The 26,718-nt window shown below is 31.5% G+C and overlaps 1 protein-coding gene across 1 annotated transcript in view; it reads right to left on the minus strand.

Moving 5' to 3' along the window:
* Positions 1–6,072: 6,072 nt before the first annotated feature.
* Positions 6,073–26,718, minus strand: part of LOC126736446 (ras-responsive element-binding protein 1-like) — a 35,664-nt gene continuing 15,018 nt past the window's right edge. The window contains exons 2-4 of the mRNA XM_050440792.1: positions 17,632–17,712; positions 9,294–12,657; positions 6,073–9,218 (exon numbers count right to left, since the gene is read on the minus strand). Of these exons, the coding sequence (XP_050296749.1) occupies positions 8,018–9,218; positions 9,294–12,657; positions 17,632–17,698 (4,632 nt within the window). The 5' untranslated portion in view covers positions 17,699–17,712 and the 3' untranslated portion in view covers positions 6,073–8,017. The remainder of the gene's footprint in view (positions 9,219–9,293; positions 12,658–17,631; positions 17,713–26,718) is intronic.

Here is a 26,718-nt window from a genome sequence, read left to right on the forward strand (position 1 = left end):
AGTATATCGACAAGACAGCCACCTTAGGGAAGATAAACAATGAATACCTTTTTATTTCATATTCTGCTCCTTTTAGTGGAGTTTCTAGTCAGACATTAAGCAGATGGGTAAAGGACTCCTTAACAAAAGCTGGAATCAACACAAATATTTTCTGAGCTTACTCTATTAAACATGCCTAAACATCCTCAGTATTCAAGAGAGGTGTACCTATAAATTTCATCCGTAAAACTGCAAGCTGGACAGAAACTTCAGATACTTTTGCTAAGTTCTACAACAGGCCTATAGTTAAGACAACGGACAACATTGCAGAGGTACTAATCAATAGCAGAAGAAAAGTTACCCTATAGGTGTGTTATTGTGATTTGTGCACCTTTCTATTATACTATTTTTGTTTGAATCACTGTTGCATTAACTGTTTTCTTGTACTTCAGCAATCATTTTCATTAGGAAGTATATAGGAAAACATTAGGGTAGAATATTTATTTAATTTTCTAAAAGAAAGTAGAATTTTGTTAAAGTTTTGTAAGCAAACTGTTAGTGGATTTTGCTAAATGTATAATTAGTATTTTTGCTAAATGTATGAACACCTGAGTCTAGGAATAAAAGTTATAACTAGATATAAGAATGTGTTATTATCCGCAAGAATTTTCTAAAGTCTGACCAACAAACAAAATAAATAAGACTTTAAACAACTACATAGTGAATAATTGTATAGTAATCTATTCGAATGAAGCGCCTCATATAATTTCGATCGAACTTCCTAAAGTTCGTTGGATCGATAAATTATTAACCTTTTAGTAGCTGTTTTCTGTCGGATTTTTTGTTGCTTGTAGCTGTCAAGTCTAAGGTTTTAATGAGTTTAGTGTCATTAAGATACGAAAATATAAGGATGAATTAAAGTTTAAAGAAGAATAAATATATAGGAATCATCGGCCTTAAGGCTCGGTTTTTCAGGGTTAATTAAGGTAAATAAGCGTAATTTTTTTACTACAGAGGACTAGGTTTAACTTTTATGTAACATTTAATCCTAGTTTTAAGTTCTAAAATCACTTAGCTGGTCTCGACCAAACAAGAATTTGATAAAACTAATACATAGTCTGCGAAACATATTTATATCGAATGTATGAATAAACAAAAATCAGTTAACCGAAAGTTAGTTAAGCTTTACCCATGAGCTAAGCGAACAAGCAAAAATCACTATAAACACTTGGTGCATATATCCACATTAATCGTAGAGCCATCTGTTGAACATATGTGGAATTAATATAGGAACGGGAGCAAATTTATGTTCATTTGCACCTTCTTTGACTTTAGGGTGATTCCCTGACAATGGGTAAATAACCCATTAGCGCCCAGCGATCTATTTATAGATCACAACATCAAACAGGTGTTCAAAATGTGTCTGGTGAATTTTATGCGGCGCGTACCACCAATATCGTTACTTTGATAGTAAATCGGTCCTATTTAGTGCCTTACTTCATTGTACGACCGAAAGTATTTATTTTATTGGACCTTCGTTGGAGACATTTTTTTTATCAAGTGCATCGACTATTAATATTTTGAGATAGCTTTAAAATTTGTTAAGGTAAGTTAAATTATGTATTATATTTCTATTAGGAGGGGTTCAATAAATGTAGCTAAATGTTTATTGTTGCATGTTTCTATTTTTTTTACTTTTTATAACACTGATTTTTATGGTGATCTATAAATAGATCGCTGGGATAAACAGAGATTTTTTTAAATTTAATTTCTAAAAAAAATGTTTTTCTGTAAGATTTTTTTTTATTTCAGATATAAAAATCAGAAAACCTAATATATTTAAAAATCTAGTAGATGCAGTGCAGTACCTGTACTCAGAGCAAATAGATGCGGACATACTAGCGTTGCCACCCGATGTTGATGAGCTAACCGATGAGAAAGTATTTAACGATGAAGAAACTGGAATCGCTATCTTAAAAGATATTGCTGGTTATGTAGAAATACAGACAAATGAAGATGACGAAAGCAAGGAAGAAGATAACTTACCATTGGCACGTCTACTCCCTGAGAAAAAAAAAGCAAAAATTGAAAATCCACAAAAACTTGAAACTAAATGGATCAAAACTGACCCTAAATATAATCTTCAAACAGCCGAACAGGATTTTTTACAAGCTGAGAACGATATGAAAGCTACATTGAAAGACTCCTCTGCGGTAAACATATTTAAACACTTTTTCGATGATGAAATTTACGGCATGATAATGGAACAAACTACTAACTATGTAGTTACCCAAAAGAATTGACATGGCTTTACAATATCAAAAGATGATATAAGAATTTTTATTAGTTTTTTGATATTTAGTGGCTTTTTTATATCTATATATAATTTAGTATCATACTTTACCATCTGAAAGAGATTACTGGTCCGATGAAGACGATTTGGGCCAATCAATCGTGAAAAATGCTATGAGTAGAAATGCCTACTTGGAAATAAAATCATGTATTCATTTTGTCGACAATACTAAAGCTAAAGACAACACAAATGATAAATATTTTAAAATACGACCATTATTTGAAAAAGTTAATATATTTCACAAGCTAAAAGAATTTAAATTTAGAGCTACTGGCACGATAAGGAAAAATCGGACTGCCCAGTGCCCATTACAATCAACCAAGGAACTGGAAAAAATGCCTCGTGGATCATATAATTTTAGATTCGACATCAAAAATGAAATACTAATTGTTAAATGGAATGACAATAAGTTTGTTTCAATGGCCACTAATTTTGATCACGTAGAGCCAGTAGCCTCAGTTCTACGCTGGAATAGGAAGGAGAAAGCTCGCATGCCAGTTTCCCAACCTAGACTGATATACAACTACAATAAATACATGGGAGGAGTGGACTTCTGCAGTGATTTTTATAAAAAGTGTTTTAAAAAATAAATTGTAATGTAAAAATAAATGTAAGGTGTAATAAAAAAATCATATTGAATTAAATTCCAAACACACATATATTAATCAATATATCAATATTATCTATACAAAAAATATACATAAAAGCATATATTATTTACTTATATAAGTATTTCTATATTAATATGTAATTATATCGATATAAACACCTAAAGAAAATATATTTTACTTACATACTAATTTAAAGAAATTAAAAAAAAGTAATTAGAACCCTGGTTTAAATGCAAATGTTAAAAATAACATTTACTTTTTTAGCCTTTTTATATGCAAATTCCCTAATTAGGTCGGTAACATCTAAATTAGAAACAATGTCTTCCTCAATACTTATTATTGATAAATTTGATAGTCTTGATTGGCTCATTGTGTAAATGAGCGTTCTCCATGAGCTACAGTCACTGGCATTGTTAAACATATTCTTAAAGCTACGAATAAATTTGGAAATATGCCTTTCAAATCGTTGGCAACCAGATGTATTAATATTTCTTTGGCCGAGAAAATATTTCTATCATTAATGTAAATTGATAATATGTCGATTTCATTATAGAGGTCCAATCCATTTATGTCCATATTTTTTGTTTCAGGGTCAGTTAATTTAGCTTCTAAATTTTTACAATAGGTCATTATTTCGGGTTTAGAAAATGCTTTCAAATTGTTTAAAAAACCAAATAATTCAATATGTTTTTGTAAATCGTGAAATCTCTCATCCAATTTTGAGGTTGAAATATCGAGAATATAAAAAAAAAATTACTTTAAAATTTATTTCTGGAGATTGGATTAGCTCATCCTTGTGTTCATAATCAAAAAACGTTTTTTTTCCTTGGTCTTATTGAGTGAATGGCTGGAAAGGAAATTTCGGCGTCTACTTCTTCCGCAATTTTCTTAGATTCATTTATCATGTCTAAAAACCCGTTTTCGGATCTCATTTGTGTCAAAAATAATTTGATTTCTTTTAGCATCTGTACAGCTTCTGGTAAAATAACATTAGACTTTTGCAGTGTTTTGCTTACTATATTAATGTTTGCCAAAATGTTGTACCAAATAACTAATGAACAAATAAATTTAAATGATTTTATTTTATTTATTAGGGACATTGCAATATTCTTTGTTTCATTATCTCTGCCTTCATCATTAAAAAGCGTAAACAGAGCATCATACACTTTTTCTCAAATCTAAGAGTTTTTAATGCCTCAATACGGCTTTCCCAGCTGGTATCCGATAAGGGCTTAGCTAGTTATATAGGCTATAGCTAGTTAGGATAGTGTTAGCCTGGGCAGCTCTTTTAAGAGAGCATTCCATCTGTAAGTTGAGGCCGAAAAAAAGACATATATTTCCTGAATAATGCTAAAAAAATTAGTTACTTCTAGAGAGCTTTTTGCTGCATCATTAACTACTAAATTTAAACTATGGGCGGCACAGGGTACAAAAAAGGCTCTAGGATTAATATTTAAATTTTTTTTGTAGGCCATTTTGCTTGCCTTTCATGTTTGCTCCATTGTCATAGCCCTGACCTCTCATATCGGCAATATCAATATCCACTTCTTTTAAATAATTTAATAAAAAATCTGATAACCCCTGACCAGTAGTGTTCTCTCTAAAATCGAAGTCCATCTTTTTTTTCCATTTGAAATAAATTTTGATTGATAGAGTCCACAGTTAAACCTTTTTCTATTGAATTTTTTAATTCAAGCCATTTCCTAACACTTTCAAAATGCCCCTTACTGGTTTCGTGTCTTTCTAAATTCCGAGAAAAAAAATGTCGCCAGTCACTATAGCCATTCCCCTCATTAAAACTATTATCAGAAACTTTAAATAATTTACAAGGAAAACAGTACACTGAATCTTTAGATTTTGAGTAAATAAGCCAGGTTCTAGGAACTTTTTCATTGTTAGTTAATTTTTTTTCAAAGTAAGCAGCGCTAAAACATCTATTTAAATTATTAATGGGATAATTAATATTTTTAATTTGAACAGGTCCTATTCCTAAAATCAATAATCTAATATTATTTATTACCCAAAAGCATTGAAATTCCGCAAGAAATAAATTTCGAGGAATTACTATACGCCGCCCTGGCTGAACCCACCATAATTGCGGTGCTATTGTTTTTATTACCTGGTCCTGGTACCTATTTATTTATCTATAGAGATTATTATTATAGCAACGATTCGGGGAACAATGCTCGGTTTCAGTAAACATTGTATTCTGTTGGGGCCTTAATTATAAGTTTTAAATTTTATAAATTTTTGTTATTCATAATTTTTCTTTCATTACTTGGCGCTTTTTTATTTTATTTTTCGGATATTTTGCCGCCCCAAATGAGCGCCGCCCGGGTGCGTCGCACCCCTTGCACCCCCGGCACGGCTCAGCCCTGACTGGCTTTTGGAGAAGCATAGCATCGCCATCCGAGGCAAAAAGTGGTACTGGTGTTTATTCATAAGGATGATAGATATGGCAGTAATAAATTCGTTGCAGCTTTACCGAAGAATCAATGGGAAGAAATCAATAAATTTAAAAGATTTTAGGCGCGAGATTGCAGTAACCTACCTCAAGCTTGGTCATGGACGAAGTATTATGAAAGGTAGACCCCTGAGCTTACCATCAACCTCCAAATCACGCGTACCTGATAAAGTTAGACTTGATGAAAAAGGGCATTTTTTGGAAAAGACAACCAATCAAAGAAGAGCCAATACACTTCTTGTAAAAGTCGCCCACTTACTTACTGCAAAAAATGTAACATTACGCTTTGCACCACTTGTTTTGTAAAATATCATCGCAAAAATTAGATATTGTACAGTAATAAAAAACATATTTTTTTATAAAAAAAAAATCAATTATTTGCCCAGCGATCTATTTATAGATCGTATTTTTTTGAAAAAACTAAAAAACAAAAAAAAATTTTACATTTTTTTTTGGCTAAAAATTATCCAAAATAACATGGCAAGACTATTTTTTCAACGATTTTCAAAAAAAAATAATTTGGGCGTTAATGGGTTAAGAAAATTTATAAAAATGAATTTAAAAGTTGTTTTTTTTTCAATTTCTTGCCAATTATGCAAATAAACGACATATATAATTTTATTATTATTATCATTACATATGTTGAAGGGAATTAAAAAAAAACATTTTATATTCTACTTATTTATTCAATTCAAAATTAAACAGAAAAAAGGTACGCAAATTCGTGTAAACATTAAATTTAAGTAGTGAATTCCTAGAATTACATATATATATTTATATATCATTTTGTAATAATAAAAACACTTCTAATAAATATGGCGAACATTTTAACAAAATAAAAATGCAATTACCGAATATTTATAATAATTAACAATAAGAAGCCTTAATAATAACGTCTAAGAAATATAAAAGTACCTTAAAGACTATATGTTATACAATATAATCACTCGTTGCTTTAAATGTATAATAATTATAGCTTAGTAGATCCGCTTTTTTAAGCCTAAACCTAAAGTCATAATAGGTTTCAGGCAAAAAGCACTTTTTAAGACACGCAGGTGAATTGTGTGAAAATCGAATACAAAATATAACGTGCAATTTCAAAAACAAACATTTTGTGTCAGTCTAATTTCTATCTAATAACCTACAATTTAAATATTTAAGGTATACAGGGCCATACAATAAATACTATATAATACATATAAAACCCTGCAAAACCAATAACAAAGGGAACGTAAGCACTTTAAAAGCACATTAATAAATAAACATACAAATTTTACTCCTACATAAGCACCTAATACTGAAATAACAAAAAAAAAATAATAAAAATATAAATAATTATAAAAAAATTCAACAAGCCATATATATAATAGAAATTTAATTTTTAAATTGTCATATACGAATCCTAATTTTGATTTTCGATTGCAATTATTTTAACTATTTAACTTAAATTTAAATAAACTCCTACTGACCATTTTATCCAAAAACGATTTTATATTTACATTTTTTATATTTAAGACTTAATAGGGAAAAGTGCACTTTTATTATATATAAGTATAATAATATTCGTATATTGCTTTTTAAAGACATTTTTAAGGCAATTATAAGATACTCTCAGCTATATTTTATGAGGGCAAAAAAGTATTATACAACTACTAACGGATCAGTGCAATAACATAATTATTGCATTGATATGGTTAGCGCATTAAGAAATTTTTGGTATACCTAGACCGCAGTTTATTGATATGTACAAAATTATAAAAAAAAACAATTTATAAATAAATCGTCTAAACTAATAAATAATATTTACAGGGTGAGGGTTTTAAGTAACTAAGAACGTTTCTCGGAGAATCACCCTGGAAACATAATGGCGTAAAAGCCTCTTCTCCACTCTAACTTTAAATGTAGGTTATGTATATTTTCACATGAAATAATGACAGTTACTTCTGTCAAAACGCCATCTTGGATGGGAGAGCAAAAAATGGCGGCTTTTTTAAAATCTCATCATATTTAATTTTTTTTAAACAAGAAAAAAGCTTCATATAAGTAATATAGTGAAAAGATTAAATTTTCTGCATATATTTGATAAAAAAAAAAGGAAGAAAGTGACGTAACATTCAGGTATTGTGAAAACTTTTAAGAAATTATTAATTTTTATCACAAGCCTATCCGCCATTTTGAACTGTCACTGTAAAGAAAAAATACGTAGCCACGCCCAAATTATTGGAAAATATCAAGTCAAATTGGTGCACGGACTAATTTTACGCTATCGGAATAACTATATATATATAATTAATACAATACTGGGTGCGTAAATATAAATATTTGAATCTGTCAGAAATTATATATATTGCTTTAAAAAAAAAATACTTACGCACACTATATTATAAACGTTTGAGCCAGAGGGGTGATAAAACCCAAAAAGCATCCTAACCTATATAGAAACAAATTGACATTTTAGGCCTAACTTCTAAATATTCGTTGGAATAACCTGACTAGAAAATTTACAAACAAGTCGCACCTTAAAGAACAAATCTCATAAGCGATTTGCCCAACCTAACCAAGCTAAAAAAAATCTTTGGAATATTCTACTTAACTAACCCCCAGTAACATTTATTCTTTAACCCCATTCCTAACCCCTAAGAGCTTGGCGGCATCATCTGCCGAAGCATCAAGTACCTTATCAATAATAGTCTTATCTCTAATCCCCAACAGGTTACCTATCAAATCGCTTGCTCCCTCCTGCACATCTGACTCGTCAGTTTTCTCTCCTTTTCCATCAGAAGAACTCTTATTACCAGACTCCTCTGCACGATGCGAATGCTCCATATTATCCTCATCGCTATGCTCGAAGTTGCTATTCAAGGCATGCTTCTTACGATGCCTCAGCATACTATGCTTTAAAGTAAACTTACGTTCGCAAATGTCACAACTGAAAGGCCGCTCGCCGGTGTGTGTGCGCATATGTCTGCGCAAATCCTCGGCGGACCAAAATCTGCGCATGCACCATGCGCAAATCACTTTCCGGTTCGAATAATCAGGAAATTTGCCTCTGATATCCGAATCGTCTTCGTCATGATGAGCGGAAGCTTCATCTTGATGAGTAGTAGGGTTCATCTCCAGAGCGTTCTTTGACATCAGCAAGTCGTACTCAGAAGCATGTCTATCTCTGATATGCTCCAAAGCAGGTTGCCGCTCAGAAAACGAGCTCTCACACAGGTGGCACTTGAAAGGCAGATCAGAATTTACCACCTGAGCATTCGGTTGTGGGTCTGCCGCATTACCAGTGACCGCACACTTGCTATAAGAGATTTGGTTCTCCCAGTCGTTCCTCACCGGTTCCGGCTTACAGATTTTCTCATCTTCTGAGCTGCCCGCCTCGTAACCCTGAGCCCTTATGTCATCCCCTTGAGCGTTGGTCAAGTGTTTACAGCTCATATGGGTCTTCAACTTGGAATAAGTGGAAAAGGTGCTGCTGGGACAGCTCGAGCATTTGAAAGGCCTCTCAGGTACGTTCCTCATCAAGTAGTTCATGTTGGCGTTACTCGGGGCTTCTCCGGTGATTATCGTGGTGGCGCTGTTACCGTGCTTCCGCAGCAAATGTCTGTCACAGTTCGATTTGGTGGTGAAGAGCAAAGGGCAGTGCGAACATTTGAATGGTTTGTCACCGGTGTGGGTGAGGATATGGCGGCGTAGGGATGATCTCCAAGGAAACTTTCGGCTACAGAATGGACAACTAACACGGTTCGGGGCTAGGGAGTAGGCTGACTTCTTTTTTACTGGTGTTTGGGAGTTGATTGTCTCTGAGTCAGATCTGAAACCAATAAAAACATAAATAAATATATCGGAACTAAGTACTTTTTACTAAATCTATACACACACAACTCACCTATTTTCATCAGTTCCAGATATGTTTCCTTCACTAGTACTCCCACTTGCCACAAGACCCTCCTCTTCCTCTTCACTGACTCCACCAACTTCATGATCCTCACTGTCCCCCTTAAAGTACTCTTTAAATTGTTGCTGCGAAGCATTGTCCAGAAGTCTGGAAACCGATACCAAGTCTTCTTCTCCTTTGGTTGCTCTTTGGTTCACCCTCACCGCGTCATTACAATCACGAGTCAGATTCATAGCAATATGTTCTGTTGGTTTGCTATTTTGTTCTTCAGTCTTACTATTTTCATCAATAACCAAAGCGCAGTCCTCATCGTCGTCTTTTTTTACATCCTGATGATTGAAGTGGTTGTTTTGCATTCCTTGCGCCAGTAACGCAAATCGCAGTTTCTCGTTCATATGTTCTTTGGTTTCATCGAAGTCGTGCATCTTTGGCATCTCGTAGTTTGTGAGAGGCAAGTCGCAAAAGTTCGGCTTGAGCAGCAAACCTTGAGGTTTCCTTCCAGGTTGTCCGATGGCACCTCTCTGTCTTTGAGACCAGTAGTGAGGGTGTTGCTGCTTGATGTGCCGCTCCATATTGGATCTCAAAGTGAACTTTGCGCTGCAGTGCTCACAAGTGAAAGGTCTTTCGGTTCTGTATCTCCTCTGCTTCTGTTTGGGCATGAGAACTCCATTTTTAATCACCATTTTAACTGAATTAGGTGAATGAGTCATGTCAGATTTGTGTGGTTGCTGTACGGGGCTGTGCATCTTTGGTGGTAAACTGTCATAACTTGATTCACTCACGTTAATGTTTAACGGTTGTGATTCTTCTTGTTCTTCAGCAAGATGTTTTGGAGGAAATATATTCTCTCTTGACATCATAGGTTTGAAGTTGGCTGGAATGGGAGTTTCTACTGGGAGCTGTGGTTTTAAGTCTTCAGAAATCATTGAACCTCCGCACAGTTGGAATCTTTGAATGCGTTCTTTGAGCTCTTGAGCGTTACGAGGGAGTCCAGGAAATGCTTGATACAATAAAGGATTCACAGGGAAGGCTCCCCAACCAGGAAATCCATTTCTGCAAAGATTAGCAAGTTGGGTGGCATATAATGCTGCTGTAGGAGTGATTTCTGGATGGGTTTTCAATAACTGTTGAGCAACCATTTCGTTCATATGGGGTATTAAGCTTGGAGCTTTCTTGGTTAGGTCTTGAGGTTCATCTTCGTCGTCTTCTTCAATCATTTTCTGCTTTTCTTCGTCCATTTTCTTTTTGCTTAAGTCCAAGGCTACTTCCTCTTCTTCTTCGTAAAATTCATCATCAGATTGCTCGAAAGAGTGATTGCTTTCCCTAAGGGCTTCGTATGGCTTCACTTGGATTTTACTTGGGATTGCAGGGGGTACCTCTGGAGGAGAGGTGGGGATGATTGTAGGCAGCTTGGGAGCAAAGTTAAATGGTTGAGGAAAGAAGGGAGGTACAAAGCGGTTTGCTTTGAGGTTTTCGTTGTGGATAAAATCGATGCTGGAGAAGATCTTGGATGGCTTAAGAGCTTGGAGGTCAGGAACGATTGTCGGAGGTGGAAAACTGACTTCAGTATTCAAAGAAATCTTGGGGGTTGAGCAATGTACTTTTTCAGGACTAACATCTCTTGGTTCAATAGGGGATGGGAATAAATGCTTCTTCTCATCCTTCATGGTTAATTTATTCAGTTCGTCATTGGTAGGGTCTTCTGATGGATGGTAAATGATTGATTTCTTCACATCCTCCCTGGTGGTTTTCGCGTGGCGATTTCTCAAGTGCCTTTCACAGTTTGCTTTAGTGGTGAAGGCGTAGTTACATAGAGAGCATTCGTAAGGCCGGTCACCATTGTGAGTTCTCATGTGACGTATTAAAGCAGCCTTGTCTATTGAAGAGTGTGGGCACATGTTACAGTAGTATGTTCCATTGCTGTTTCCACTTAAGTGGGCTCTGTTATGGCCTTTTAGGGCTCTTAAGTTAGGAAATACTGCGGTGCAGAGCCGACATGGGAACTCACCTCTCAGCTTCATTTTTCTGAACTCTATGGCAAAGGAATCTTGAGTTTCCTCCTCGTTTTCTGTTTTTGAGTCCTGTCCAATTTCTAACGTTGGTTTTAAAGTTGGAGGAGGTGGAGGTGGTATTCTTACCTCCTGTTTGCTGTTAGAGAGCTGTTGTCTGTTGATGTTAGAGAGAATCGATTGGATGTCAGCTAAGTCCTTGGTGCCATCCATGGCTTTGGCCAAATGTTCACGAAGCTTGTGAGTGGTTTCTTTTGAAGGGTATAGAGCTGGAGGGATAAGTTTTTCTGGTGAATTATTCTGGAGGTTCAGTCTGGAGAAGAATTCTGCTCGCCTGATTTCATCCTCGGAAATGCCATTAGGTTTGCATAAGTTTAAGCCAATAGGGGAGTTAACACAGCTTTGCTCATGGATTTCAAGGGAGCTAGAGCAAGGGAATGCTTTACAGCACTTATGACACTGGAAATTCAATCCACCTGCAGCAGCTTGGTGAATGTTGAGTTCGCACTCCCGCCTGGCGATGTGAGGAAACTTTTGACTGGAGAAGTCCCAACGGGTGAGATCTTTGAAGCCAACCACGGCAGGCTTTGGTGTCACGTGGGCACGCTCCTTATGCACCATCAGCTGTTTGCTATTTAAAAATACTTGATCGCATTGTCCGCATTTACTTGGGTATTCTGGATGGTTATCTTCGAGATGTGCCTCTAAGATTTCACTGGAGGTGAAGTCCGCCCTCTCGCATACCGGACAACGAAACTGAGAATTTGATAGAGCAAACTTTTTGAGTGAAGGCTCGTTGTCTTCTTCATCTTCTAGCTTGCGTTTGTTAGCATGCTTCGTTTCCACTTTATTGTTATTGAATTCGATGCTTCGGTTACTTCCGCTGTCGGTGCTGCCGTCTGACTCGTAGTTTTCAAGCTTGCTGGAGTGAGTGCGCATGTGCCGATGCATGTTACCGTTGGTAGTAAAAGTGTCACCGCAATATTTGCAATTGAACGGCCGTTCTCCGCTATGCACCAGCACGTGTCGGTCCAAACTAGAGCTAGAGCTCAAGACTTTATTGCAGATTTTACAAACGAAGCCTTTTTCAGGCACTTGATCTTGGTCTTGATCGTTGTTGTGAGATCTGATATGGAGGGTAAACTTATGCTGTGAGGTCAGGATGATGTCGCAGATGGGGCAAACGTATTTGCGTTCCGGTGAGCTGCAGTCGCTACGGTTGTCACTTTCACAGGTGGTCGACTGGTCGATGGTGGTGTTCGTTGCTGAGAAGATTCCTGAGTCGCTTTGGTTGAGTTTTTCTTTGGTTGGGTTTGTCGGTTGATGGGGTTCTTCCATGCTGGTAACTGAAACAATAAAGGGTAAAATATTAGTAAGGACTTCAAGCTTCAAAGTTGGGAAATTTCAAATACATCCGAATGCCATCTCTGGTTTACTGTTTGTTTTAACTGTCAATGCACAGTTTCGACTTCATGGTTACGTATCTTAATATCTACCAGTTACCAAATGTCATTTACTACTACGTTATAATTGTCTATGTCACTTGTCAATTTTATGTTAGACAAGGCGAAAGAGAATGACGACAATAAGCTAAAACTATTCAGCATTATAAGAAGCTATATAAGTTATACGCTAACTACAAAAAAAATTAATTATTGACATCTCCATTTACACTGCAAGTAGTTTTCCAGGATATAACAGCTGGCAAATGTCATCTGTCAATGTTGTGTTAATCTCAGTCAAGGAAAAAGGGAAGACCGACAATAGGCGCCAAGACTATTCTGGAAGTAAAACATAAAATAACAGCTTTAGAGATAAACTACCCAAGCAACTGCTTCAACTATGAAGAAATTAAATTATTGACATTTCCAGGTATACTGGAAGTAGATTTTCAATAACTGACAGCTGTCAAATGTCATTTGCCACATAACTGTCGTCAGTCCTTGAGGTTATGATGATATTCATAACTTAGGCAAGGAAAGAGAGAGGCTATGCCTTTACGTGCTTTTCTAGAAAGACAACAAATAAATTTCCTATGTTTAATAAATATTTCTTAATAAATAGCCCGCCCGCACGTTATCACTAATGAACATTTCTTAAAAACTAATAAATTATGCATTAAAGCATCTCTCGGCGGGTAATTTTTTTTTCTAATGGAAAATCCATAACGTTCCATCACACCGTCAATAGATGATTAGTATCTCATCGGTTAATACTAAAATCACGTAAGCGGACTTCTCCATAAAGAGTTACACAAGACCTTAAAAAAAAAGAAAAACAATCAACAGAATTGGGTCAAGTAAATGATGTTTACCAATACGGTGACAAAGAAATATTCGTGTATGAGAGACTTTTGATTTCTGGTCAGGTATATGTGATAATTATTGATTTTAAATGTTTATCATAAGTCAATTAATATAAAATGAGTGACGGTTTAATCATCTTAACAAACAAATTTGTCTTATTACACACCGCGTGATCTGTTGTTTCAGGCTTTTATCGGATATCGGTTTACTCAGACCATCCCATCCCAGAAATTTCTTAGTATCGACGATGTTAAACAAAGATTGTTCAACTTTAGTCCAGTTTTATGAAAAAAAAAAATGATAAGGAACCTTGTTCGGTTTTTATTTTCAGAATATGTGAAACAAAAGGCCAAAAATATCAAAAAAGACATATCGTCTTTGTCCCACTCATTGCAATTAAAGCTAATGGAAAGTCACTTTTAGACATTTATGACGTCACAGGCTGATTCACAGGCTCATTTACATAGGGACGACGAAAGAATTTAATAAGAAGGTTATTTAAATCTTAACTGAACTATTGGCTAGGGGCTGTCATAATATTCTGAAGTTTTTAAGATTCCCAAATATGCACCTAAACATCCCCTTTGTGACCTTATTTCACGTATGAGTGTGGTCCGTTGTTAACTCGCAAATTTTACGATATTTGGATAACATACAGTGAAAATAATATAATAATTGCAGAAGAGACCTTAGACTGAGGTTGAATAGAAAACTTGGAACAAAACAGAATAATGCAAATTTCCTGGTGAAAATCGTTTTTCCTCTCAAATTTGCCCCCTCATCCAGCTTTTTCGTAACCTAATGATAAAGGTCGATTTTGGAGGTTAGGCTCATGATGACTAAAAAAAAACTGCCATCAAGGTTTTCTTCCACATTATCCCATTAGACCGCAGTACTTCGTAATAAATAAACACTAAAGATGATGTTATATTCTCAAACAAAGCAATCACACGGGAAATAGCCGGCGTGCCTCTGATTAATATGGACCACAATGAGAGATACGTCAGTACTTCACGGTCGAAAAACCACATACAGGTTCAGTTTCCTTCGAAGATAAGCACCAGGCCAGACCAAAAACGATGTTTTGCTCTCTGCCTTTTTCTGATTGTTTAATCTCGGCTATAAGATAACGAGGCATGTGTGCGTTTCTCGATGGTGGTGGTGCCCACTGAGAAACCGGTGGCATATGACGAAAATTACGGGTTATTGTCCCTCTTTTTGGTTGTGATTTACATCAAAAAGTCCTCATTTTAATTAAAAACCCGTTGTCAGAGAACTAAGGGGACAGGAAGTCGTTTTTGACGTGCTGACGTTTGTGACAGGTTCGTTAAACTGCCCCATATAGGATGTCTTTAAAAAGTTGCTTAAAATCGATCAGATTTCTATCCAAGGGTTGTCAACACCTTCTGAAGGCTTTAAGCTTTCGAAATATGTACCTAAACATCTCTTTAATGCCTCTGGTAGGTCTAGGAAATGCGTCTTTTAACCTACAACAAATCCCACAATGGTAGTCTTGCCTAAATTTATGAAATAAGGTACACATAGTGCATATATGGTTAGAATGACATCTGACAATCACAAATCGAAATATTATTAAGTCACTCAACTTTAAAATGCAAAGCAGCAATAGACAACTGTGACAGTGAATACAGTGAGGGATGATTTTTGATTGAAAATTCTCATGAACACAGAAGATGTAAGCATTAAACAATAGTGATAGATGGCAAATAATTTTGTACTGACCTCCATCGGATATCGAATACATTAAAGCCAACTAAATTTTAAGATAGACCAAGAAGAATACAGTATTTCCACCAATAGAAGTGTTTCGGAACCGTCGTATGACGGATGCATGAAAAATCACCTTAATTTGTCGATTTAGGGTGTGGTTCCTTATGTCTTAAGCCGAATGATTGACTTGTTTAAGGGTGTGGTGGGAAATTTGAAAATATTGGAATATTATTTTAAATTTAAATATCTAGGTAAATATTTCTTTTAATTATAGAAGCATACCAAGTATGTATTGGTCTTAAGGTCAATTTTTGCATTGAGGTTATTTTTTTTGTTAAGGATTTCACAGAGAATCAGTAAATATTGAAATTTACGCGTATGCTATTAAAGTTTTCTTTTACTTCTTTTATTTCTTCTTACTTCTTCTTTTCTTTTACTGAAAAATGTTATTTCCCGTCCCTTTTTCACATAAAAAAGGCTTGTAGATCCGTCACAGCAGTTTTTGACCAGTAATTCTAAAGTTGCACTTTTTGTGTTTTTTCTTTCAAGATCATCCAGATTTATTTAAAATTTACAGAACTTGTTTACGCATTATTAGCCAGACAGTCTGTAGCATGGCGGGAAATTTGAATTTATCGGATTTGTTTCCATTTTTTTTTGGTTATTTTGTCAAAAAAAACCAAATTAAAAATAGCGTCAAATACAGGAAGTTATAAATGCCTGAAATTAAAATATTTTGTTTTTAGTCGTTGAGATTTATATTTTAAACATTTTGGAAAATCTTGCAATGGTAAAGATTTTCTCGAAAAAATATTAGAACTCGAAAAACAATTTTTTTTTCTGAAAATTGATTTTTTTCAAACTCGCCCAATTTAATCCAAAAAATTCCAGATTAAAAAAAAAATTAGGTTTAAGGGTATGGAGCATTAATAAACAGCCAGGCCGCGACATGGCGGGAAATTTGAATTAGTGTGATGCTTTTTTGGTACATTTTCCAATTTTAATGGTATTTGGTTCATTTGGGCTCATTTGTTTATAGTTTTTAGATGTTAAGCATTAAATGTTAACAAAAATTCTATAATGTTAAAGAAATATCCGGATTTGAAGTTTCTGGTGAAAATTTTTTAAAATAAATCTAAATTTTGAAAAGAACATTTTTCTCGATTTTTTTTTTAAATCCACCCAAAAAAGTTCCTCATAGAAAATTATGTCTAAGGATATACTGCGTTATTAACCAGTCGCGCCGTGACATGCCGCGAAATTTGAATTATTGTGATATTTTTTTGGTATATTATTTAATTTTAATGGTTATACTGGATATTTTGTTGAGTTAATTTTATTAGTAGAAATTTTGGAAATTTTTGCAATATTAAATATTTTTTTGGAAAAATAAAAAAACGTGAAAATTTCCGAAAATAATTTCAAAATTTGCTAAGCAAATTTTTTTCTGATTTTTTTTTAAATCCACCCATTTTATCCTAAAGAGCCCCAGAATTAAAAAAAAATAACATGTTTAAGGGTATGGTGCGTCATTAGCCAGCCAGTACGCAATATGGCGGGAAATTTGAATTATTGTAATATTTCTTTGGTATTGTTATTTTTAAATTTTGATCGTAATACAGGATATTTTGTTTTTTTGGGCTCATTTTATTAATAGTTTTTAAATACATTTAATTCAAGACTATTTTTTTGATAATGTTCTTTATATAGAATAACAAAGCTCTGTTTATTGCTTGGTAGGTATTAATTTTTATATTATATTAGTCATTATAAGAAAACAGCTGATCTAAGATATAAATGAAGGGGAAAATTTTTCCTTTTTTTATACAGACGTTAAATATTAATATAATAATATAAACTGCGACATTAAACGAGTTGGTTTCTTCTAAATGTTAAGCTTGAATCTGTAAATGTACGCCAAACTTTGATTTTTTTATCTTAATTATTTCTGATTATATACGCGAAAAAATTAAAAAAAAAATAAAAACAATTTTTGAAAATAAATGCAAAATTGGAGTAGAAACAATTTTGCCCAAAATCTTTTTTTAAATCCACCCTATAAGCGATTCTGAGGCAATTTTTTCAAAAAATTCGAAATTTCGAAAAACGATTGCTGCTAACGTTGTGTGCAATAAACGGAGTGAAATATTTCGACAAATCAAAATTAGCTGTTTACTTTTTCTTAAATCCACTCTATTACGCAACTGGGATCTTACATTTATTAAGATATTAAAACAAAATGCAGGAAAGAACAAATTATTTAATTATTACAATAATTCTTACCTATAACGTTATTAGGTGGAGGCGAGCCTTGCTGGGGATTTTCGGGACAAACCACCACGCCCTGCATGACTGTTCTATAATCTGCAATAGAAAGAAAATCGCCATTAATACTCAATTTGAACGGTCATTATTTAATAAAAAAAAAAACATAATAATTATTCATTTCCTTAAAAAATTTCTCCTTTAATTAGGTTTTTAACATGCAAATCTGTAATGTAATTACTTCATTAAATACACATGCCTCGCTTTACCTATATTGACCTAAAAATATTGAAAAATATCAAATTTCCTGGTAATAATCGAGATCGTATTATTGCTGCTGCTCCTGCTGATCGATACAATTTTATAGGAAATATGATGAGCTGTTGAATTTCGACATAAATTGCAAAAGTTTTTTAGGAATTAATAATGAGTTTTATCAATGGTTTATGAAGCAGTTTTAACAGTTTTAGTTGAAAAAAAAAACAGAGAAATTACGTGAAAACTATTTGCGCACTTGTAAATTGGTATAATCTGATTGGTAAGCTTCTAACCTTAAATTACGTGAATTTGGTAAGGCATTTTATTACATGTGGCTCGCTTAACACGAAAACGATCTAATTATTTTTTTAATTGCATTATCCTTATGAGTAAAGGCAATAAATCAATTGGATACATTTTTTTTTTAATTTGGCCATTAACTAACGTAATAACTGCAAGGTGTTTTTTAAAATAATTTTATTTTTTGAAAAAACAAAGCAATAACCATTTTTTTAAATGTAAAATATTAATTGTAATAAATTTTGCATAATATGCGATATAACGATTTCATCCTAAATTTATAACGATAACATATCGATAAAATGGTTCTGGTTTTTCTGGCGTGAATATGATTATTTAAATTAGCAGGAAACATTAAAGTTTACATTATATTTAATTAATGTAAATACAAGGTACACGTTTCGCCTTATATTGCAAATTCTTGCTGTTTTAAAGATGTAACAAAGACATGATCGGGTTCAAAAGTCATATGTCGCATAAATTAGAGTATCGTGCTTGATCAAAAGTTTGACTACGGTTTTTTCAACCTTTAAACTTAATTTTTCTTTGTTCCTTACTTACTATAATTAAGTAAAAAATGTATTCTCATTTACTGGTTTTTGTTTTAAAAATTAATTTTTTAATACAAAGAAGACTGAAGACTTAATTTTATAAATAATAGAAGATAGTATTAAAAGAAAACCTCATTAAATTAAGATTATTAAAAAAAAAGAAAATTATGAATACTATTACGCACTATATTTTATTTTCCTAATTTTTGTAGCTGTTTTTATTTTTATTTCTTTAAAAAAGGTAAAAATGCTCATTGGTCTCAAGCAATTTTTTTTGTCTAAATAAAGATTTTTTCACATTTTATGCATTATTTATCGTATTTTACATTTTTCTTATTTTATAATTTATTTTAATTTTATTCATATTCACTGCATTTTTACTATCAATTTTTTATTACGAAAAAGACTAAAAATTGCGAATACTCTTTAATTTAATGAAAGAAAATATAAAACAAAAGGCAAAAATATAAAAGAATTAAATTAATTTTAGCATTAAGAAACTTCCCTATATATTATTTATTTGTCCTCTTAATTTGTCAATTAATATAGTTTGTCCTTTTTAACATTATTCTTACTTTTGTATTTGTATTCTATTTTTATAATTTTTTCTTGATATTTTCTTTTTTATTTCTTTAAAAAAGGTAAAAATGCTCATTAGTTTTCGGAAAAAATAATTTCTTTGTTCCTTATTTACAGTATTTTAGTTTTATTTAAGATTAAGAAAAATTCAAAGTAGGTACATATACCAAGATTTTTTTCAATTTTATACGTCATTTGTCGTGTTTCACATTTTTTTTATTTTATAATTTGATTTAATTTTATTCTTATTCACCGTAGTTAATTTGTGTTGTAAATTTTTTATTACAAAAAAACAAAATGAAAGAAAGCATTGCAATAATTCTTCATTAATTAAAACTATTTTAAAAAGAAAAATTTCGAATACTTTTATTTAAAAAAAGAAAATTTAAAATAAAAGGCAAAAAAATAAAAGAATCAAATTCACATTGAAAAAAAGAGACTTATAAATAATTAAAATTTTTAATTTTTTTAAATTCTATTCTAGTACAGTGTATTTTGTTTTAAATAATAAAAGATAGTATTGAAAAAATACCTTATTAAAATCAGTTGAAAAAAATTAATTAAAATTGCGAATACTTTCTTATTATAAAAAAAAATAAAACATAAAATAGAAGGTAGAAATATAAAAGAATTACATTCATATTAAAAAAATATACAAATTTTCTGGGTGTTATACTTACTAAGAAACTCTTTTGTAAATAATTTAATTGAATTATTAATTAATATAATTTGCCTTTTTCTTTGTTCCTTGTTTACTATACTTTAGTTTTAATTGAAATTTTTATCGTTTGTACATTTTTCTTAATTTTTATTTTTTTTAGTTCTGTTTTTGTTTACTGTATTTTGTTTTTATTATTAATTTTTTATTACAAAATTAACTAAAAATTTTATTTAAAATTAAAAAAAATCAAACTTGATACACATGAAGATTTTTTTTCCAATTGTATGCGTCATTTGTGGTGTTTTAACTTTTTCTTATTGGCTCTATTTTATTTTTATTATTTATTTTTAATTACAAAAAAGTCAAAAATATAAAAGAATTAAATCTACATTAAAAAAAATATGAAAATGTATTGGGTGTTATATCTACTAAGAAACTTGCCTGTAAATAATTTATTTGTCGTTTTAATTTATTATTGAATTAATGAATAAATTTATTAATGAATGTAGCTTGTCTTTTTCTTTGTTCCTTATTTACTATATTTTAGTTTCATTTGAAATTTTATTTGAAATGAAAGTAGATTAAAAGTAGATACACAAATGATGATTTTTCCCAATTTTATGTGTCAGTTGTCTGTTTTTATATTTTTCTTATTTAATTTCTTCATTACGTTCTTGTTCTCTGTATTTTGTTTTTATTATTTATTGTTTATTACAAACATTCTTAAAGATATTTCATAAATAATAAAAGATAATATCGAAATGATATCTTATTAATTTAAAATCATTACAAAAATTGAAATTACGCATGCCTTCTTATCAAAGAAAAAAAGAAATAAAACATAAAACAGAAGGCAAAAATATTTAAAAAAAATTCATTTAGATTTAAAAAATCTACAAATTTACTGGGTTTTATATTTTCTGAAAAACTTCCTGTTAAATAATTCATTTCTTGTTTCATTTTATTAAATAATATAGTTTGTCTTTTAAACTTTTTGTAACTTAATTCTTACTCAATGTATTTTATTTTAATATTTTTTTCTTGTTATCTTTATTTTTTTCATAATTTATTGTTGTTTATTGACTAAAAGTAGCGTCCTTAGTAGGTAGCTTAAATGGAGTTCGCAGGTTTAGGACCAAAAAATCAAAAACTTCCTTTTTTGAAAAGGTGCCAACGTTTTGACTTTTATTTACGTCTTTTTCAAGGCTGTAATTACGAAACAGAACAAAATTCTAGTAATTTTTTTTTTTAAACACGTAACTGAATATTAATTATTAATTTTAAAAATTATAGACACAAATTAGCTTTTTTTATATAATAAATAATTTATTATTTACTTAATTTATAGGCAATAAAAATAGACAAAAATAATAAATAAATAAAATACAATAGAACAGAAAAAAAATTATAAATATTGTGATTTTATGTTGTATTCTATTTTATTTATTTATTATTTTTGTCCATTTTTATTGCTTATAAATTAAGTAAAAGAGAAATTCTTATTTTTTATAATATAAAAGAAAAACAATTTATGTCTATAATTTTGATGTTTTAAAATTAATATTCAGTTAAGTTATTAAAAAAAAAATACTTAAGGTTTGTTCTGTTTCGTAAGTGCAGCTTTAAAAAAGACGTAAATAAACGTCGAAACGTCGACACCTTTTCAAAAAAGAAAGTTTTTGATTTTTTGGTCCTAAACCTGCAAACTCCATCTACGTTTATTGTTGTTGTTTTTTTTTATTTCTTCAAAAAGGGCAAAATTGCTCATGCAAAGGCGCTTAAAAAATTATTTTTTTTATCATACTTATATTTTCAACCTTCACGTTCATTTGTCGCTGTTACAGTTTTCTTTCAACTTTATTCTTACTTGTTACATTTTATTTGTAGATATGATTTTTGCTATTGACCTTTTATTTCTTTATAAGGCAAAAATGGTTAATATCAATAATAATTTCCTATAATTCAATAGAAATTAAAAAATTAAACATAAAAATAATAACAATTATTGTCATATACTAAAAAACAGTATTATAAGAATTTCAAATATTTATTATTAATGCATAACCCAACACATTTATTTAAAATAAAATTTATTATGAAATATATTATCAAATCAACTAAATTGCATTAAGTTATAGGGTGTTCCATTAATAAAATACCCAATTCTCAAATTAAATTATAAAACCGTTATCTCCGTCTGCATACATTTATGTATGGGGTCTCGATAATTCTCCCAAGGGACTAATAGGATTAATTAGCCACACAAGAGACCTAATATAAGACATCCTCACTAGAAATATAACTAAATAAATTCACTTATTTTTTCAATACCTTCACTGGTGCATTTCAAATGAAAAGACAGTTGATACAACATCGATGTAAACAAAACCGTGATCAGATCTGCCGGTTAATTTAAATAAAAATCGTCTGTCGGCCATAGAAAGGGGGCATATGTTCGGTTCAAAAATCACCTGCCTCCCGTATAAGACACCTGCTCTAGCGCGTGCAACGGTTTTTTAATATCTCCCTGGACCCCTTTTTTTGTGGCTTTCGAGATAATATAGATCCCCCTATTTCGATATTATTCATAGAGCGTTACGTTGAACTAATTCTCTTTCTATTTGGATTTTGATAAATATTACATTTTACAATGTCAATTACAAACAAAAACATTTTCTAAAAGTTGTTTCGGTCTAACGGACGCGGGGCTGAGCTCGAGTAAATTTTCATCTCCGAATCAAGAAAGCGTAGATAACAAAACAACTGAATAACTAAACAAATGAACGGCAATTTTGTAGAGTACTGCAAAGTTAAGTGGTACTGTAATCATGTACCCAATTAGACTGTTATTTATATATAGGGAAATAATGCAGTGAGGGCAATTTATAGAAAGGCCATATTGGAAATTTAATAACTATTTATTAATTAACGTGCGCTCGTGGTTATGGGTCTTAAGATTTTCACAATTTTCTCCAAAACTAGATGGTTTTCCACCCGAATAATACGTGCAAAAACAACAATTACGATCCGCATCTCATCGCGAGCGAATTAAAATTTTTAATGCGAAGCTCTTGCGTCAATCAAACGGTTCTGCGATTGCCACGTAAGCGAACATGAATTGTCCATTTAGTCAACAACTTCTTTTTTTTTTCTCTCTGTTTTTGGGATTTCGATTATTTTCCGAATGGAAATTTTAGGTTTTTCGCTAACAAAACTGGTACCTTGAAAACGTGCGCGTGTGACCATGACGCATTACGAGACCGATGTTTTTACAGATACGGTGTGGTGAGGTGATATCTTTAATTATATTGTTGCTTCTTAAGTTAATACTTTAATAATATTTCAACGTATTAGTAATCCAGAGAAATATTAACCTGATTAGACCCACAGTTGGGCGCCAAACTTCCCTTCCAAACTATGGCATAGTTGGCAAGCTTGCCGCCCAACTGTGGGGTTAATTAGTGAAGATGTCATAGAATCTGGATTATTTATACGTTTAAATTTTCTCAAAATATTAAATTAAAGCAACAATTTAATTAAAGATCTATAGGGGGGGGAGGCATAGTTGGGAAGTTGGTCGCCCAGCTCTGAGGACAATCATAACGGTTTACGACTTTTATGACCTCAATTGCCTAAAAGAAAGAAGAAATTATTATTTTTCATTTTCAATATATATAATTCAAGCATTAACGAGTATGGCATTTATTTTAGGCAATATTATAATTTTTTTGTTACTTCCAGGCATTCCCAGGTAATTGAATTTCACCGTCTGACTCTTTCCACTCCAATTGCGCAGAAGAAAAAAGAAATTATTCCTATTTTTGCTAATTTTTTTGTTATATAGGTAAAACTACTTCGACGAACGATTTATATATTTTGGTCGATGTTTCGATCTTTATGAGATCATCCTTAGGACTATATATCGTCTTCCTTAATTATAATAATTGTAAAACCATAATTAGTACAAAGATCTTTAGGACAATGATTGTCCAAATTTATCTTCCAAAGTAAATGGTTAGAAAAAAAACTCTAGACCGCGAAAATTCTTTGAATTTTATCTAGTTTTACAATTATTATTCTTAACGAAGGCAATGTATGATTTACCTATAGTCCTAAGGATGAACTCATAGAGATCGAAACATCGATCAAAATATATATCCATCGTCTGAAGTAGTTTGTTTTGACCTATATCCAACAAAAAAAATTAAGCAAGCTTACAAGTTGAAATAACTCACAATATTTTTATTGTCTAAGTAATTAATCTTAATAAAAACTTGGAAAATTGAAATATTTTTAATATATTTACAATTCAGGTAATAATATAAGTTTCTTTGTTACTTTTAGGTATTTCCAGGTAATTGAATTTTCACTGAGTTTCACTCCAATTGCCTGTAAAAAACTTATTCTTTCCTTCAGGCAATTGCACCTATTTTTTTTCTAGGAATTTAAAATTGTTCCCTTTAGGTAGCATGGGTCATTTTTTAGTTTTTTTCAGGTAGTTGTTCGTTCATCTTACTGCAAAATGTATTTCATTCCAGGTCATCCTTTTTTACAAACAGTTTTTAGTTTCTTTGAAAAAAACTTATCAAGGTATATTATTTATATGTAATTTGACGTAAATCGACGTATAAATAATCCAGATTTTGTGAAATCTACACCTAATTAGACCCACAGTTGGGCGCCAAACTTCCCAGATATAGAGGGATGCATAGTGGGGAAGTTTGGCGCCCAACTGTGGGGCTAATCAGGTGAAGGTTTCATAGAATCTCGATTGTTTACACGTATAAATTATTTACTTAAAGAAACACTTTAATTAAAATTTATAGGGGTTGGGAAGGCTGGTGAGATAATTTTACGACCTTAATTGTCTGAAAAATTCAAAAAAATATTTTTCTTTATTTTTAATATATATTATTTCTTTTTATCTATTAATTTTTAAACGTTTTCTACGACGTTTTTAAAATATTTAGAATCTTCTGAAACATTTCGTACTACTAGAATAGCCGTTTGTCTTATGGTTTCCAAAATATGGGGTTATTAATGTTTTTTTATTAAATTATACGTATTTGTTTCACAGTCTGATAATGGTCAAAATTGAAGTGTTTTTTGGAAAAAAATAATACCTTTCAATTATTTCTTCCAACGATAATGGAATATTTGGAACCTTCTGAATCGACTGGTATAACTGGAAAATTCGTACGTCTTGTAGTTGCCTATCTACCGATTTTTAAAGTTTATTATTAAATTATGCATATCTGCGTCACTTCTTATTTTATTCCAGGCATTTGAAGTGTATCCGAGGACTTTGTGCCTTTATCATATTTTCAAGTAATGGAATTTAAAATAAATGTATTAGTCTTTCAGGTTTTTGATGTCACAGTTCAGATTTTCCAGATTTTTTAAATAATTTTTGATATTTTCTTGAGATCTAAAATGAATTTTGGACAGTTGAAATAAGTTTTCCTTTTATTCCAGGCATTCAAATTAATTTTTATATAACTTCCAGGATTCTGCTACATTTTACATTTTTCAGACTTTTGAAGTCATCTTTAATGCCTTCCTGGAATTTCATATCAATTTTTTGTGTATTCCAGGCGTTTGAAATAAATTTATGCCTTCCAGGATTTTAACCTCACATGTTGTGTTTGCCTGACTTTGACATTTTTTCCAGGATAAACTATTAACTTTCAAACCCATTTGCAAGCGTTTCTAGAATATTTGGAAGGTTCTTAATCGTTTGGTACTACTAGAAAAGTCGTACGTTTAATAGTTTCAAAGCTACGAGGTTTATTATGCATATTGGTCCTATAGTCCGAAAATGTTCAATTTTTTCCTGGTAAATTTAATTACATCGAAATGTTTTAATTAACATTTTCGCAATTTACGTTTACCATGACACTTGAAATATTCTGAATTGTTTGGTAGTATTGGAAAAGTACTACCTTTTATACTTTCCAAACTACTTCCTTTCAAAGTTTCCTATTAAATTAAGCGTATTTGTTTTACAGTCCGAAAATCGTCAAATTTGAAATTTTTTCTTGTGAAAACTAATAATTTCAAAGATTTTTTCTAGCATGTTTACAATGTATGAGTTTTCTTAATCATTTGGTATTAGTGGGAAAGTCGTACGTCTTATAATTTCCAAGCGATGGGCTTTTAAAGATTTTTAATAAATTATGCATATTTGACTTACTTATAGTCCGAAAATGGAAACTTTGAATTTTCTTGAAAAAACGAAGAATTTCCAAACGTTTTCTCTTACGTATTTGGAATACCTAGAACCATCTGAATCATTTAATACTATTGTAAAAGTCGTGCGTCTCATAGTTTCCAAGCTACTTCCTTTTAAAGTTTCCTATTAAATTATGCATATTTGTCTTACTCTAAAAATGGTCAATTTTGACATTTTTTCCTGGAAAGACTAGTAACTTCTAAATCATTTGGTACTACTTTAAAAATCGTATGTTTTATAGTTTTCAAATTATGCTTTCGAAATTTCGTATTAATTTATGCATATTTATCTTACTTGACTTTACTAAAATAGTACAACTGAAATCCATTTATTCATTACTTCAAAATTCATTGTTACCTGAGTCATATTTAGATAAACCACCTCTAACGTATTTCATTTTAACTGCGTACAAAATTGTGTATAATGAAAAGATTCATATTTGCCAAAAACCTATAAGTGTATTTACTTTATTGAATTTAAAAAAAAAACATATGTATTAGTGGTTTCCTTTATTGTATCCGCAA

The sequence above is a fragment of the Anthonomus grandis genome, chromosome 5 (assembly GCF_022605725.1).
Source record: "Anthonomus grandis grandis chromosome 5, icAntGran1.3, whole genome shotgun sequence".
Lineage (NCBI taxonomy): Eukaryota > Metazoa > Arthropoda > Insecta > Coleoptera > Curculionidae > Anthonomus > Anthonomus grandis.